The sequence below is a fragment of the Pollicipes pollicipes genome, unplaced genomic scaffold (assembly GCF_011947565.3).
Source record: "Pollicipes pollicipes isolate AB1234 unplaced genomic scaffold, Ppol_2.1 Scaffold_7236;HRSCAF=8622_pilon_pilon_pilon, whole genome shotgun sequence".
Classification (NCBI taxonomy): domain Eukaryota; kingdom Metazoa; phylum Arthropoda; class Thecostraca; order Pollicipedomorpha; family Pollicipedidae; genus Pollicipes; species Pollicipes pollicipes.
In genome coordinates, this window is record NW_023597036.1 from 46,444 (window position 1) to 63,705 (window position 17,262).

Below are 17,262 nucleotides of genomic sequence, written 5' to 3' on the forward strand. Positions count from 1 at the left end.
TAGCGGGCATTGCGTTGCAAATGATATAGCGCCATCAACATTATCTTTGCAGCCCACGGACCTGTAACTCGCTAAAGTATCTGACGATTTTCTTTGATAGCTCAGCTGTGTAAACAGCGCCGGGCCGTCTGTTGCCCGCAGAAAAGTCCCGACCGACCATCTCGTTGTTTTGTTACGGAGCACTAGAGAAGGTATGTGTGAGCTATTCCGAGGGCCCTGTCCGCCAAGTTCCAACGCCGTAATTAATGACTGTTCGCCGGTGATTTGGAGCCGTGCCTTGACCTTTTCACGCCTGGCCCGCCGTCCGCCTCTGGACTCATGCAGGGTCGCGCTGAGATGTGCTGGATTGGATGACCATCCGAGCACGCGGCCCCAGTGACGCAGACTGGAGTCCATTTCAAGCCCGGCATCGCTTTTGTTCTGATAAGAGTTCTCGAGCTTTTATTGTAACACGTGATGTGTATTGCACATTTTCATTAGGAAAATACTCATGTTGACCTTGAGATGAGATGCCAATGCTCATCTCTTGCGTTGTTTAGTTTGTTAGGTCTCATTCAGCGCATCGTAGGCGCTGGCTGATGTTTCCAGCGTTAGCGCACCGACGGCATTGTTTCGCACTGACTAGTTAACCGTTGCAGTGCGTAACGTCGTGCTCACCGGCTGGAAGCCTAAAATAACCAAGAGAAGCAGAAAAGTCTTTTGGTCCTTTGCCTATTTTGAACCTCAAATTGCCTACCGTAAGTGTGGTAAACCGATTAAAAAAAAAACGCAAAATTCCGCTCGCATTGACTCGTCGACTCGACGTCGACTCGTCGCATTGACGCAAGTTAAGTGCAATTTCAAATGTAAGTGTTTTTTATTTGGTCGCACAGTAAATCAAATAACTATGCCGTGATCTATGGTTTTGGCCCCATGTATGGTATTCACGAACACCTATTTCTAGCGGCTAAAATAATATACAATATACAATACACACACACACCCACCCACCCCCCCCCCCACACACACACATATATATATATATATATATATATATATATATATATATATATATATATATATATATATATATATATATATATATATATTGTGACAGCCAATGGCTGAGCAACAATTGTACCACACGATACCATGCCCTATCTCTATAATTCCGCACATTCTTACAAGAGGATATTAATTGAGGTCGTGACTGTTCAATCTTAGCCTGCGTGCGAACCGCCGCGACTACGCTCTCGAGGCCCTGCGCTCCTACCGACCTGCTGACCGTCCATCAGTGCGGTCGCCGCTTCCTCGTCCCCACGAGGGCCGTTCGTCGCCGACAGTGTGTCCTCCCCGTCCGACATCCGGCGGTGTCCCGGCGGCTGGTGACGGCTGGCCGAGCCTCGCCGACCGTGTGTCCTCCCCGTCCGACATCCGGCGGTGTCCCGGCGGCTGGTGATGGCTGGCCGAGCCTCACCGACCGTGTGTCCTCCCCGTCCGACATCCGGTGGTGTCCCGGCGGCTGGTGACGGCTGGCCGAGCCTCGCCGACCGTGTGTCCTCCCCGTCCGACATCCGGCGGTGTCCCGGCGGTGTCCCGGCGGCTGGTGACGGCTGGCCGAGCCTCGCCGCCGACCGTGTGTCCTCCCCGTCCGACATCCGGCGGTGTCCCGGCGGCTGGTGACGGCTGGCCGAGCCTCGCGCGCCACCGGACACCGGCGGCGGCGGGGCGTGGCGACGCGCGGCCGCTCGAGTCACACGCGCCGCCGCCGCTGTCGCCGGCGGCCGGCGCGCCGCGCGAGCCGCACCAGTCGTAAAACACATTTACCGGAGCGCCGGGCACGCGGTGCAGAGGCCGCCCATTGTCATGAGCCGCTCGGCAGTCATCTGTAAAACATGCCGCTGTTGCCGCCGCGCCTCGGCTGGCGCAAATGATGTCTTGGTATTTGCAACATGCGAGTCTTGCGCCTCACTTACTGACAGAATAAGATGCATTGCGGTGCACGTCATAGTGGCCGCCAGATGTGAGACAACTAGGAAGCTGTCTCACTTCGCCCACCTGTTGCGTTATGTCATACCACACATTATCTTCTGTCAACAGCTTGATATTTCATGCGGCTGTCTCCGTTGTTATGATAGCTGCGCTGCTGTTGAATAAAGCTGGCTGTCATTTTTGGGAGCCAACAGCCTCGTCTTCGGCCAATCATGCCACTTCGTCATCCCTGATCCACGAGCTTGAAATGCTGTGTGATTTGCGAGCATTTGTTCTCAAGCGCTGGCACGTTAGTCAGTACTAACCGAAGCTCGCCACTCTAATACAGAACTGAGGGTCGTTGCCATTTCGCGGAAGCAAGTTGCGGTTGCATTTCCGGAAAGTCTTTGGTGGGGGTGTGGCTTGACCTCAGTCCGTGCGCCCCTGCTCCGAACAGGCCCAGTCGGAGGAGAACGTTACACGCACCCGAACCGAGCACCTGAAGTCGGCCACCGCCACCAGCGTCCAGGAGGAGTACTACGAGTACCGACCGGTCGAGCTCAACAACATCCCCCTGCCCACCACTGGCGGCCACGTTACAGGTGCGTGTCAGCCGGCGCCGTGTGTGAGGTCAGTTCTATGTAGTTCCGCCTCCAAGTTTCGTGCAGAGTCAATGCCATCGTCTGAGAGAAGGAGTGAATCAGAAAGGTCAATTCTCAGGACAATGTAAAAGCTTGCTGTCGGCAGTAACACAAAGGCACGCAGGGTTGGCATAATGCCAAGGTAAGGTCGGGCTCAAAGGCGTAATGGGCTGTTGGCACTTAGTCGGGCATTTTAATCATAGTTGTGTTGGGTGTCAGAATGTCGGACACATTGTAGTGTTGATGAGGATTGCGTTCAGCTGGTGTGATGGTTTTAAGTTATCATTGAACTTAATTGTTGAGCTTTATAGGTTTTACGAGACCTTAACGACGCACAGGGAGGAGAACATGGCACAATACTTTACCCAGCGTGTCACCAAAATTATTAATGCACTCACCACAGGTCATCCTTCATTTTCCTTCCTGATGTTCTATGAAAGAAGGTATGACATGCACAGGATAGACAACCTCGTAATAGGGCACTGAGAACGCCCTCTGGTGTTTTGTCACGTGGCTTCCCCGGTCTATTATTTTCGCAAATATTTTGTCGCATTTTGACGTCACTATTGGTCACTTGGGGCAACGGGCACCTGAGCCATGCCTTAGTTGCATATTTTGTCGCCACGTTCTGCTCGAACCGTTTTACCAAATTCTCTTAGATACCACCTTTATACTTCTTACGTGTAGTTGTCGCCATTTCCCGAAGCAAGTTAAGATTAGTGGTCGTTTAACGTCAGGACATGCCGTCTAAATTTAGTGACTACCTAAAGCACTGCGTGTCGACTCACAGTCGTCCAATTGGCGCCACACCATACTTACCAAGCGGTTTTTAAATGCCGCGACAGTGCCTCGAAGTCCGGTCGATACGTCGTTCGCCACCGCCGAGCACCCGGTCAGACAGGGCGGAGGATGCGGCGTTTCCGCCAGGGTGAGCCGCCCGCCGCCACTGTGACCTGCAGGTGCTGCAGATGTCGCCCGTCGTCCCGTGACGGCCGTGTCCTGTCTCGTCCGAGGCGGTGCTGACGTGCCCGTTCCCGGGTGCAGGCGGACTCTTTGTGCCGCTTGCCCTTCTGGCCAAACGCTGTCGTGGTCCACTGGTAGCCAAAGTGACCACGCTGTGTCCCGGCCCATGCCAGTAAAGCTTTAATTGTTTCCTTTCAGTTCAAGGGGCCCTACCAAGAGTCGTTGACGGCGGAGATGATTTCGCCCCATCCTCTTTCCAGCCTTCTTGACCCGACCCCAGCTGCGGTGCCTCGGCCGTGGCCCGTGCTCAGCTGATCTGACCTTGCTTTGACCTCTTCCCAGCCGAAGTGAACATGCCCAGCGGCAAGGTGGACAAGCCCATCATCGAGGACAACAGGGACGGCACAGTCTCTGTCAAATATGAGCCCAAGGAGGAGGGCCTGCACGAGCTGGTCGTCAAGTACAATGGAGAACATGTCCAGGGTGAGTCGACGGGTCGTTTGCACGAGGGCACGGAGGCGCAGCCGCACATTTATTTTTCCTGGAGTCCGAGGCCGACGGTATTGGAATTCACCGGGTTTTGGCAAAACCAGATTAGTAGACCGGTCTGCCCAAAAGCGGCCAAGATTGTGGGACGCCTCCGACTGCAGGCTGGCGGCGCCCATCTGGGCGGGGACGGCGGAGCGAAAGTGTCGAGCCGGGCCGTGACATTAGTTATGTGCAGGGTGCGGTGGTCCAATACCTCGTCCGGGACGGTGCCAGGATTGCGTCGCCGGGAATATTTATAGACGCATGCACCTGGACGGTTGGCAGTCACCGCAGTGTGTCGCTGGTGTATGGTTTCAGGCAGAAGGGGCCGCTTCCGTCGTGGCGAAGTTGCAGTTGTCTTTGTCATAGGCCTTACAGATGAGATACGGATCTTCTGCCTAAACCTAACCACTCCTGACGTCCCAGATCATATCCGGCAGTCCGCTCCATCTCTGCTGCCTGTTGCCAAGAAAGCCTCTGAGAACTCGATGTCTTCTCAAGCGTCCGGAGGCTTTGTACCGACTGTGAGGCCGCCTAGCGGCTGTAGGCGAACTACAGATCTGTTCAGCGGCCACTGGCGTCAGGGGTATGAAGACCCATACCAGACTAAGTGTCCGCTGGAAAGGCTGTTGAAAAATGAGGCTTACGCCAGGACCTTGAAAGCAAATATCGATAGCCGGCTCACAAAAAGTAACGACGCTCCGAAACCGTTGATGGCCCCGGTGGGAAACACTATAATTAAGTCGCAAAGCGGCTCTGACAAGGGTGAACGCGCCGATGTGAGAACAGTTGACACTCGGAGGGAGGCAAGAAGGGTCAAAGTTAGGTCCTCTCATGACAATAACGAGACGGCTTCAGTGGAAACAAAGTCGAGTAAGTCCCACCGGAAGCGTCATGAACAGCTGCGACAGTGCGAAGATGGAAAGAGTTCACCTGACAAAGACAAATCACAAAATGAAAATGGAATAGTCGCAAGCAGTTGTTTCAAGCGCTCTGATTTCTCGACGACCAAAGCTGAAGAAAAGCTCGACTACAGCAATAGATTTGAAACCAAAGAAGGTTCTGTTCAGTCATCCGAAGCCATTCTAGAAATTCCATTCCAGTCCTACCAAGTCAACGATAGCAAATCCTCCCTCAATCCTGACCCATTTATGTTTGGAAAAGATTCGGGCCTGAGTAAAAGCGCACCTGGGAGAACCTCAGGTGCAAATAAGGGTTCCGCCGGAAAGACCTTGAGTGCAAGAAAGGCTCCCCCATGGAGGGACTCCATTACAAGCAAAAATGTCCCTGACCGAAACGCCAGGGTAAACAGCATCGACCATGCAGATGCAATCAGCGCTGCCCTTGGAGTAAACAGGATTGAACCCGTAGCTGCAACCAGCACCGCTCTTGGAAAAACCTCTGCTGGGAAGGACTGTCCCGTAAGCCTTAGTTTGCCCGAAATGAGCAGCGTGGAGGACGATGTTGGTCCGGCAGATGCAACCATAACCATCTCAAAAAAGAACTCTGGTGCATGCAGTGTCGTCACGCAGACGGACACGTGCGCAAGGAAGATCTCCAATGACAATAACTCAAGCCTGAACAACACCCTATTTGGCGGGGAATCGGGAGAAAGCAAGGTCATGCCCGAAAGGGACATTAATGTGAGCAACATTCGGTCTGAAAGGGAAGCGGCAAAAGATCAAATTGGCCCTGATGACAATGCAGTTGTATCCACCCAAGACGCCGTAAATGGCCAAGACCCTCTCCCCATTGCTCCCAGGAAAGATTCGGAGCAAAGGAAGATTCCACCTGTAAAAGACCCAGGTGTTAGAAAAGTCAGCTTCCGAAGTGAAGCCCGCGTAGTGCCGGCGCAGAGCAGTCACTCAATCTCTCTGTTTGTACCGTCACGCCGCCAGAAGATCCCGCCGTCGTCGCCAGCAGGCGGTGCTGGCGACACGTGCGCCGCCGCCCCCTCCAGCGCCAGCGTCGCGTCCTCCTCCCCCAGCGTCACCGGCGCCTCGACCCTCAGTGTCGGCTTCGTGCCGGGCTGCAGCGGTCCGCGGGACCTTCACTCGCACAGTCAGCTGGCGGCCAGCGCGGCGACGGTGGCGCGACGCCGCCGCAGCGACACCGGCCTGCGCTCGACGCGTCCCGACGCCGACAGCGCCAGCTCGGACGAGTCGTTCAGCTCGGCGGCGGCGCAGCTGGGGCCGGACGAGCTCGCGCTGGCGAACCGCTCGCCCTCGGAGGCGGACGGCGGCGGCTTCCTCTCGGCCTGCTCGTCCTACGGCTCTCTGCGCTCGGCCGATACGGCGCCGGGCCCGGCCGACTGGGGGCGCTCGCGGCCGCCGCTCGGCGTGCCCATGTCGGGCGCGCGGAGCGCCACCTGCCGGCCGCCGGCCGAGGGCGACGCCAGCCACCGCGCTCTGGAGCAGCTTGGTCTCCTGCCGCGGCTGGCGTCCGCTCCGCCGGCCGCTCCGCCCGCTCACCGACAGACGCCCGCTGTCCGAGCGGCGGGTGGCGCAGCGCCGCTCCGGCCGGAGCGTGCCTGGGAGACCAGTGAGCTCTACCGGTCGGCCGTCTCGCTGTCGGAGGTGGCGCCGCCCGGCGGTGGGAGCGCGCAGCCGGCGGAGGCGGCAGGCGCGGGCAGGGTCTGGGGCCGCTGGCGGAAAGTAGCCCGCGGCGAAAGGGCACGTCGCGCTGCGTGCGAAGACAAGTCGGACTCGTCGCTGGATTCGCCAATCCTTGTCCTCTCTTTGCACCAGAACGAAGGTTGGTGTCCTGAAGTCCCACCTGTCATGTCACCATCCGATGAACCATACCGCCCAAAACTCCCGCGGAACGCCGTGTCTGCTGACAGCTGTAAACTGCTACTGATAGATTGAGTGTGCGCTCCCGACCCTCCCTCTCCCCGGCGCGTGTGTCCGGTGTCTGACCGACCCGCTGTCGGCAGGTTCTCCCTTCAAGTTCCACGTGGACTCCATCTCCAGCGGCTATGTGACCGCCCACGGCCCGGGCCTAGTGCACGGCATCACTGGCGAGCCGGCCAACTTCACCATCTCCACCAAGGATGCCGGCGCAGGTAGTAGCCAGATGCGCGGTAAATATGACGTCATTCTCTCCGCATGCCGCCGCGGCTGCGTGTGCCGCTCTGCTCGTGACGTCACGGATCTGTCTGGACGCTGGACGCGGCCGAGTGGACAGAGCCGCCGCGGGATATTTTGCTGGTATTTTGGTATGAGTTGTCCGTTTTGCTGATCTTGTTTGTAATTGAGGAGTGTCGTTGGTACCAGTCATTGATTCTTTTGTACGATGCTCATTTTCATTTTTAGTGAGGCAAAGAGCGTGGACAGGACGACATCGAAATATTATGCCAGAAGTGTTCTGCGCATCTCTCTTCTTAAGCAACGTTTTCTCTATGCTTTCCGTATTTTAGCTTTGTTTCATCTTTGCGAGCTGGAGTTTATTTTCTTGGCGTCTTTTTAGCTGCGCGTCTGACGACACGCCTAGTCGTATGACGTCTGTCAGAAGTCTTTCGTAGCTGACGTTGGAACGAAACGTTTGAGATTATTGATCGGGCAAATACTCCGAAACTACCTTTTCGCTGTCAACTGTTATGAGTCAGCGATACCAGTTCAGTCACATCTCTTCCAAGCATCAATCCGTTTGATGGACACCGAAGTGTGTTTCGAGACGGCCGGTTTGTGTGCAGCCTGAGTGCAGACGGCGGGGAGGCGGCGGCTGGCCGGGCGCGGCAGGCGTCATGCGACGCCTGGCGTCGGCCACAGGTGTCTTTCATGGGTCTGTTCCTTGCTGACGCCCCCCCCCCCCCTTCTCCCCCTCTGTGGCGCAGGTGGTCTATCGCTTGCCGTGGAGGGACCCAGCAAGGCGGAGATCAGTTGCCATGACAACAAGGACGGCACTGTATCCGTGTCGTACCTACCCACCTCGCCTGGCGAGTACAAGGTGTCCGTCAAGTTCGCCGACAAGCACATCAAGGGCAGCCCGTACTCGGTCAAGGTCACAGGTCAGTTCCGGCGCCGGCCGCTGCTGGCGCTGGTTCACTGCTGTAACTGGCACGCGATTCCCGAGAGCCGTCACGACAGTATGTGGGCCGGGGCGGTGGCTTCACATGTCGTAGTTACGCCTGTCGAAAGCGTCAATCCGGTCTCTGTACTGAGTGCGTATGCATGCGTTGAGGCGCCCGTAGACCCGTAGACCTGGATCCATCCTGTCATCGGCTGGAGCGTCAACGGCCTTCAGCGTCCTACCACTCACATCACGGCTGCCTCGAGAAGCTCGCGTTCGCTGGTGCCAGGGCTCGTTCACTATACCAGGCTTACTGCTGCGATAGTCGCGTGACAGGTGACATATAATGGTACCTGGGACGGGCGCCTTTCAGAGGGCTAGTCTTATTGTCACATTAGGTGGTACAAAACCGTTACGCGGCGAAATCATGCGGTTGGGATGCGTCCGTTATCGTCCTATATGTGCAAAGTGTTTAAACTACTAAATAAGCGAGCTTTGGAGTGCGGCTCAGGCAAGCATGGCCCCAACAAAAGCTGGATAACTGTGCTCGAGGGTATGCATGATACGACAATGTCGCTTTGAAGGGCAATTACGCTCTTGGCGTTTGTAAATGGAGTGATGGCTGGCTGAAATGCCCTAGCTTTCAAAGGACTGTTTTTAGATATCCTCGCTTATCAGCACGTCCGCAGGAATGACGGAGCTGGTTTGTTTTGGAGAGCTCGGACCTGTTTGATCATGGCCACCCGGCAGCTCCGAGACTGAGCCCGTACTTCGCCGTGGTGACGAGGAACTGAGCCCGCACGTCACCGTGGTGACGAGGAACTGAGCCCGCACGTCACCGTGTGTCGCAGGCGAGGGCCGCAAGCGGAACCAGGTGTCGCTCGGCTCGCAGTCGGAGGTGGCGCTGCCCGGCAAGGTCAGCGAGAAGGACATCAAGGCGCTGAACGCCTCCATCACCGCGCCCTCCGGCCTGGAGGAGCCCTGCTTCCTCAAGAAGCTGCCCAACGACCACCTGGGTACGTGCGCAGCTGGATGTGTTACGGCGGCGGCCCGGCGGCCGGATCGGAGGGGTACGTTTGGGGGGCAGGGGTGTTCTATCGCACCGTCGCCGCTGTTTCAAATACAAATGCACTCAAGTGGTAAGGACGTGGTATCATACAAGAAAACGTTCTGTTTTTATTGAGATGGCGGAAGATGGTGGTAATCAGGTCATTTACATCGTGATTATCCCCGGGCTTCAACGATCCGCGCGTTCTTCTCAACCGACTCGTAGGACAGTGGAACGGTGGGTGTTGTGTGTGGCGCCGGTCCGAGACCGTGCCCCCGCCCTCAGGTATCTCCTTCACGCCGCGCGAGATCGGCCAGCACCTGGTCATGGTGAAGAAGAAGGGAGTGGAGATCAGTGGCTCGCCCTTCAAGATCATGGTCAGTCCCAAGGAGGTGGGCGACGCCACCAAGGTCAAGGTATCCGGCAGCGGACTGAAGGAGGGCAAGACGCACCAGGACAACAAGGTGCTCATCGACACCAAGGAGGCCGGTGAGTGGCGGCGGCCCCGTCGTGGCGGGTGGCAGAAGTGGTCGGTCTTGTCCCGGCACGAACAACCCCAGAGCGTTGTAGGGGACGTCGATAAAGACCGAAGCTCTATCGCGGGCTTCCAAAGTTTTGAGTGACGGGGCACCAGCAGTCGACGTGCTTTAAGATCAAAATCGATATGTCACCGGTTTCATCTTGTAAGTGCCCGTTTCGTTACAACATCGACCGGTTTGCAAATTTCCAATAGATGCCATTGTTTGTCAATATTGCACTTGCTTGATTGTGCTCCCCTTTCCGTCCCCAAGTGAGGCAAATTCGGCGCTGTTATCTATGCAATGTGATCTGCGCTCCCCATTGACCGTCAGCTGGCCGTGGTTCTCAGGTTACGGTGGTCTGTCCATGTCCATCGAGGGTCCGAGCAAGGCGGAGATCAAGTGCGACGACAAGGACGACGGCAAGCTGGAGGTCTCGTACAACCCCAAGGAGCCAGGCTTCTACATCATCAACCTCAAGTTCGCCGATCACCACGTCGCGGGATCGCCCTTCACGGCTAAGGTTCGGCGGCGGAGTCGTTCATGCTGTTCTGTTCTTGCTGCTCCTGGACAGTGTGAACACGGCTCCTTCGAGAAATCACTCCGAAAGAGTCACACGCCTGCTGCAAATGCCGAAGTTGAACTAGGAAGCGCTTACTGGTCGTTTATCACGTCGCGGAGGCGAACTTGTCGGACACCGACAGTCACTCCGTACGCCTGTGCACTCCGCAGCCACCTCCACAGCTCCTCCCGTGCTCAGAGATAGAGAGTGAGACAGGAACTCCCTGCAGTAAACGACTCTGCCCGTCTTGTTGCCAAAGTCTCTGCTGCCCACAGGTGATGAGACAATCCTATCCCGCTGCGGCGCGCTGTGCTAGTCTCCTCTCTTACTGACCCACCGTCCACAGGTGACGGGCGAGGGCTCCAACACGCAGACGGAGCGCATCAAGCGTGACAGGGACGCGGCGCCCATCACCACGGTCGGCTCCAGCTGCGCGCTCACCTTCAAGATGCCGGGCGTGTCGGCGCTCGACCTGAGCGCCACGGTCGCCTCGCCCGGCGGCGTGGTCGAGGACGCCTCCATCGCCGAGCTCGAGGACAACCTGCACGCCGTCAACTTCGTGCCCAAGGAGCTGGGCGTGCACACGGTGTCTGTGCGCTACCGGGACGTGCACATCCCCGGCTCGCCGTTCCAGTTCACCGTCGGTCCGCTCAAGGTGAGTGCACCCGGCCCGCCGCGTCCACCTCGTCATTCCAGTCCCGAGCAGCCCCGACCAGCCCCGTCCAGTCCCGACCAGCCCCGACCAGCCCGACCAGCTCCGTTTGTTTTTTCTGACTTGACCACCCGTTTTCCGAGATAGTTTAATCTGTCATTGATCTGTGTAATAGGTCTGAGAATATTAGGATCTTGACTTGTGAGTATGGAACGATGCGCATAGTGGAAACAGCAGAATAATGTGAAACGCCCGTCATTTTTTTTTTTGAAGGGCGATGGCACCATCTCATCATGTTTCGTGAATATGTCTGCATTATCCCGTATCCCCCGGATAACCTGCGTTAATCTCGGTCCTGTGGCTAATCGGTCGTTGGGTTGCCAAACACTGTTGCGTGATCATCGCTCTTCGCCTTTTCTCAACTTCCGCGGCAACATGCCTGGTATTTTGACCCATCTGTCGCCCGCCGAGGCCATCCACTCCGGTGTGAGCCCTAACACGACCCCTCCAGCGACCCGTGCCTGAGCTGACCTGTGACCTGCCGGGCAGGACGGCGGCGCCCACCGCGTGCACGCCGGCGGGCCGGGTCTCGAGCGGGGCGAGCAGGGCATGCCCAACGAGTTCAACGTGTGGACGCGCGAGGCCGGCGCCGGCTCGCTGGCCATCAGCGTCGAGGGACCCAGCAAGGCCGAGATCGACTTCAAGGACCGCAAGGACGGCTCCTGCTACGTCAGCTACGTCGTCTCCGAGCCTGGTACGCCACGTTCGCCGAGAGCTGGCTCGAACGACCACCGATGGGGGGTCCGTTCGTCTAGCGGGGCACCGGCCGCGTGACTGACAGTCCCCCACCACGGGGGCCTCCGCTCTGGAGAAAGGGACTTAGCTGTGATTGATGGTATCTGTTTGATGTGTTTGAGACATCAGTAACACGTTGTTTTTATTAACGTATGGTAAAAGCGCAGGGAACATGCATTTTATAGCTGATTTATCCTGGTCGGAGATGTCATTTGTAATGGCTGACCATACGGACTACCCGCGCCTGGCACATCGTTGCCAGTGATGTCGCGCGTGCGCCGGCATACGGAATAACGTGACCCGTGCTGATATAATTGTTTTGAATGAAAACAGGCTGCGCTGCGTAGGAGGGTTTGATACAGCACCATATTTCGTAACACGGTCCCACCCCGACAGGTGAATACCGAGTGGGAGTGAAGTTCAACGACTCGCACATCCCCGACTCTCCGTACAAGGTGTATGTGACGCCGGCCAACAAGGATGCCCACCGGGTCACCGTGGGTCAGCTGCCCGACGCCGGGGTCCAGGTTAGTGGCCGCTGGGGCTCTGTGGCCGCCATACTGTCAGTCGGAGAGTCAGATGGCCCCATGGAACGTCAATTATCATTAGAATGATCCGCTTTTAGAGGGGTTGTATTCGGCTCAGCATTATCGGCGGTACGGGGCTAAATGCACGGTAATTACAACTGCGATGCAGTTTTTAAGGTTGGCGTGTTAAAATTTACATAACAGCTGTCAATACCAGGTGTGATTAGTTTTGATTCTATTCACTTGTTTGCTATTTTGAGCCTTGCAATATGCATACGTCTTTGCTTTATTTACTTCTGATCTACAGTATGTATGCATTCCATAATTCTCGGAGTGCATACATGCACTATATATATATATATATATATATATATATATATATATATATATATATATATCCCGGCTGTGCAAATCATCGTGCACAATATTCCGTAAGAATATTTATATGGGGTGACCGTATTTTTACATCGAATTCATTAACTTGCTTTGCTCGTGATATTTCTGCTTCCTGTTGTGCACCTAATGCCGAAAGCAGCGTTACGTGCCGGAGCGTTCCAGCCGAGTTCCTCGTCTGGTGCAGCGGGCGGCCCGCCGCTGCTCCCCGCGATCACCCGCAGCAGCGCTGACGCCTGGTTCCTCCCCTGGCCGCCAGGTGGACAAGCCGATCGTGTTCATGGTGGACCGGAGCGGCTGCAAGGGCCAGCTGGACTGCAAGGTCGTGTCGCCCAGCGGACACGAGGACGACTGCTTCGCCCAGTACCTGGACGAGGACACCTACTCGGTTCGCTTCCTGCCCAAGGAGAACGGTATCCACCAGGTGAGGACGAAACGGAGGCGGCGGAGGCGCGCCGGTAACGCATCTGAGATAAGTCAGTTGCATTGCGTTGTTACTGGTGAATATGCTCGGTGGTTTAGTGTTAGCAGCTCTAGTGGGCAAAGCCCGTCAGTGATACTGAAGTGCACGTTTGTGTAAGTTCACGGCAGTCCCAGAACCAGATGGCCCTGGCAGTGGAACAGTGCCTCACAATTTCCACCGAAAGGCGGTGCAAGCGGTCTCCACGCCTCCACCCCGTGCTGGAAGGCCCCGGAACCGCCCCGTGTCCTGACCCCTCCCCCCTCGCCCGCAGCTGCACGTCAAGTGGAACAACGTGCACGTGCCGGGCTCGCCGTTCCGGCTGAAGATCGGCAAACAGGAGGCCGACCCGGCGGCCGTGCACGCGCACGGAAAGGGCCTCGAGAAGGGCGTCACCGGCCACAAGTCTGACTTCATCGTGGACACGTGCAACGCTGGCGCCGGCACGCTGGCGGTCACCATCGATGGGCCGTCCAAGGTCAGCGGGCTCGGCGCTGCGATGGAATGGCCCCGTTGGGCTGCGTTCGGGGCGAGGGACCGTGCCGACCGGGCCAGGGCCGATGTGTGGTCTGCACGTCTACAACCCCCGCCCCCCGGGTGTTTTGGATGATGTGGCCATTTTGTATGTTTTTTAATCCCTTTAAAAACGCTTCAACATTTTTTCTTGCGATCGTTTAATTCGTAACTTGTTGTGGTCGCGTACGACTTTTTTGCTGGCTGAAGCTTGTTAGTTTATTACTGCAGCTCAACTGAGCCAATTCTGGAACACGTTTAAAAAGCACCCAGTCACTGACAGTCTCCGAAGCCGCCTGTCCGGGGATCAGTTGACACCAGCTCTGCGGCGCCGCTGAGTCGAGCGTCCGCCCGTCTGCCACCAGGTGGCAATGGACTGCACAGAGGTGGACGAGGGGTACAAGGTGCGCTACACGCCGCTCAGCCCTGGCCACTACTTCGTCGGCGTCAAGTACGACGGCTACCACATCGCCGGCTCGCCGTTCAAGGTCGAGGTCGAAGGTGCGTGTCGGCGGGTGCCCGGCTGGCCGAGCGGGCGGGCGGCTGCGGAGCGCCCGCTGTCGGGGCTACAGCCAACGGGCGGTTACCGGGGCCGGCTGCTACTGCATTACGGGCTGTTGTGTTAGCGTGTTTGTCGTCAGGTTAGTGTCGCCTTCGCCAGGATAGACGATTGGACTACGGAGAGGTAACCGTGCTATCGAGGAGAGGTGAGAGCTGGGGCAGCACCGGACATGGAGACCTATCGTGGAGACTTGCTGGAGACTAGCCTTTGCCTGGCTCCCCCGAGGACCGGAGGCTTGGTCCGCACAGGGGGCCCGATCTGGGACTCTTCGAGCGCCCGGGTCGATTCTTCAACTAGTGGTCCATATCACAATGGAAACACGAACGTTCGCACCTGTAAATCGAGCCTATAAGCGCACCAGCCGAACAGGCGACTTGGTCTTCAGCCTACGGCTCGTCATACATTAACCGAACATGGGACTGAAACGTGGCAGATAAGCACGCTCATACTCGTGCGAGCCGCACAACATGCGGGTATCGTAGTTCCGTCACACGGACCGGCGCCAGACCGACAGTAACGCTGACTCGACTGACGCCCGGACCCCCAGCGAGACGGGGGTCGCGCGACGGCCGGACCCCCGGCGAAAGGAGGTCATGCGACGGCTGGACTCCCCGCGAGACTAGGTCATGTGAGGGTACGGGATGATACGATAGAGCAGAAGAGCTTGTGCGACGCCAGCGCGTGGTCGAGCCGCGTGTAGATCCGCTGCAAGATCTAGCGTCTCTTGGCCTGTTTATTCTGATTAAAAAAACATACTTATGCCTCTTGCATCATTGACCTATGCCATATAATGGCATTTCTCAACTATCTATTTAGTCATGTTTAGTTGAGAAGTTCGCTAACAAAGCTCATTAGCTTTGTTAGTAAGCTTCGCTGGGTTTCTGCTGCAGCTTCTCCACCGCTGCCTGAAAGAGGTTAGAATCCATCGGACCGTATCTGGACTCATCACCACCCCGTGCACCCTCCAGGTGACGAGCTTGCGGAGAAGGGGCCCAAGGAGCAGTCGGCCGTCGTCGTGGAGACGATTGAGAAGATGGCCGCCAGCAAACAGGAGAAGCAGGGCCCCTCGCTGCCCGCCTTCAACTCCGACGCCGAGAAGGTCACCTCCAAGGGCATGGGCCTGAAGAAGGCGTTCATCGGGCGGCAGAACCAGTTTACCGTGGACGCCGGCTGTGCGGGTGAGGCCACACCGTCCATTTCCTCGGTGTGGGGTTCGTGACGGTCACAGCGAGTCAGTCACAAGGCAAATTGAATGATACGTGAGACGGTAGTGATAGCCTTATTCCTCGGAGAAAAACCGAGAGAATGGGGTATAAATGGGTTGATATTTCTGACTGTTTCATGACTTCCTACTATTTGTTTCGATAGAGGCATGCGCCGAAACATCAGCGCATCTATTTTCCCATTCTGCTAGTTCTTCTCCTAGGAATAGAGATATTACTACCCCCTTCTCTACGTGAGTAATGTTCCTCGCAAATGCTCTCAACAACTTCAAATTGGCTCATGTCTGGTCAGTCGATGAGGCCAATAGTCCATGAACGGTCCGTAGTTCTGTGCGACATGCGCCCTCCACTCCCGCCGCCTTTAACCACAGCCCCGCCTGCAGGTCAAGACATGCTGTGGGTCGGCTGCTTCGGCCCGAAGAACCCGTGCGAAGAGGTGCACATCAAGCACATGGGCCGCAACCAGTACCAGGTGTTCTACACGGTCAAGGAGCGCGGCAAGTACATCCTGGTGGTGCGCTGGGGCGAGAAGGACATCCCGGGCTCGCCGTTCGAGGTGGAGGTGTAGGCCGGCCCGGAGCGTGCAGTGATCGCCGCCGCCGCCGCCGCCGCCGCCGTCGCCCAGCGGCTCGTCTAACCCGCCCGCAGGCCTTCCCTCGCTCTGTCGCAGTGTCGCGTAGCGGCACCCCGGCCGTATTTATTGTTGCCGTGGGGCGCGGCCCCTTGTGTGGTGGACCCGGCCCCGACCATGTGCCAATGGAGCTTTTGCTTGCGTCCCCGAAATTGGCGGCGCTGGGGCGCGCGGCCGGCGGGCAACGACTGGGCCGCGCGCCCCGGCCGGCCCGCACACACCCAAACGGTGGTTTTGTTTTCTTTTTGATGACTTTATTTGACGAGCTAGTGTCGGTTGTATGTCAGCGCATGCCTTAATACACATTATAGGAGATGCGCTGCCGTGTTTTTATGCGCGTTCTGCGCTGGTATGACCTCGTGACGTAAGCGTCTTACGATCTCGCAACAGCTGTCGGAGTGGAGCCGTGTGGCGGGATATCGCAGTCTGATATAACGGACAGCGTGGCTGATCACTTTTCACATAGCGAACATAGACAGACTCCGATGTTGTTCATGAAGCCAGCTGCCTGGCCAGCCTCCCGCAGCGGTCCTTTATTATTCGCTTTGCTGGTCTTGATCGGTAACACGCTCGGAGTAGGCGCGGGTTCTTTACTCCGTGCTTCGCTGGCTCTGATCGGTAACACGCTGGGAGCAGGCGCGGGTCCTTTATTCCGCGCATCGCTGGCCTGGAGCGTAACCATCGCTGGCCTGGCCTGGTAACACGCTCGGAGCAGGCGTGGGTCCTTTACCGAGCACTTCGCTGGGTTTGATTAGTGACCTGCTCGGAGCAGGAGCAAGTCCTTTCTTCCGCGCTTCGCTGGCCCTGATCGGTAACACGTTCGGAACTAGCGCGGGCCCTTCACCCAGCTCTTCGCAGGACATTAACCTGCTCGGAGCAGGAGCGAGTCCTTTATTACGCGCTTCGCTGGCCTTGATCGGTAACACGCTCGGAACAAGCGCGGGTCCTTTATTCGGCGATTCGCTGGCCCTGATCGGTAACGCGCTCAGAACAAGCGCGGGTCCTTTATTCGGTGATTCGCTGGCCCTGATCGGTAACGCGCTCAGAACAAGCGCGGGTCCTTTATTCGGTGATTCGCTGGCCCTGATCGGTAACACGCTCGGAGCACGCGCCGGTCCTTTATTCCGCGCGCTCCGCTGGCCTTGATCGGTAACACGCTCGGAACAAGTGCCGGTCCTTTATTCCGCGCTTCGCTGGCCTCGATCGGTAACGCGCTCGGAGCAGGCGCGGGTCCTTTACCAAGCACTTCGCTGGATTTGATTAGTAACCTGCCCGGAGCAGGCGC

General features: G+C 57.1%; 1 protein-coding gene across 1 annotated transcript in view; it reads left to right on the forward strand.

The window, feature by feature from the left end:
- Positions 1–16,295, forward strand: part of LOC119110817 (filamin A protein cher) — a 56,514-nt gene extending 40,219 nt beyond the window's left edge. The window contains exons 26-40 of the mRNA XM_037234688.1: positions 2,408–2,552; positions 3,897–4,037; positions 7,018–7,164; positions 7,918–8,091; positions 8,945–9,109; positions 9,427–9,630; positions 10,010–10,182; positions 10,568–10,876; positions 11,423–11,627; positions 12,065–12,195; positions 12,848–13,012; positions 13,323–13,526; positions 13,927–14,062; positions 15,092–15,301; positions 15,730–16,295. Coding sequence (XP_037090583.1) covers positions 2,408–2,552; positions 3,897–4,037; positions 7,018–7,164; positions 7,918–8,091; positions 8,945–9,109; positions 9,427–9,630; positions 10,010–10,182; positions 10,568–10,876; positions 11,423–11,627; positions 12,065–12,195; positions 12,848–13,012; positions 13,323–13,526; positions 13,927–14,062; positions 15,092–15,301; positions 15,730–15,914 — 2,694 coding nt within the window. The 3' untranslated portion in view covers positions 15,915–16,295. The remainder of the gene's footprint in view (positions 1–2,407; positions 2,553–3,896; positions 4,038–7,017; positions 7,165–7,917; positions 8,092–8,944; positions 9,110–9,426; positions 9,631–10,009; positions 10,183–10,567; positions 10,877–11,422; positions 11,628–12,064; positions 12,196–12,847; positions 13,013–13,322; positions 13,527–13,926; positions 14,063–15,091; positions 15,302–15,729) is intronic.
- Positions 16,296–17,262: the final 967 nt, after the last annotated feature.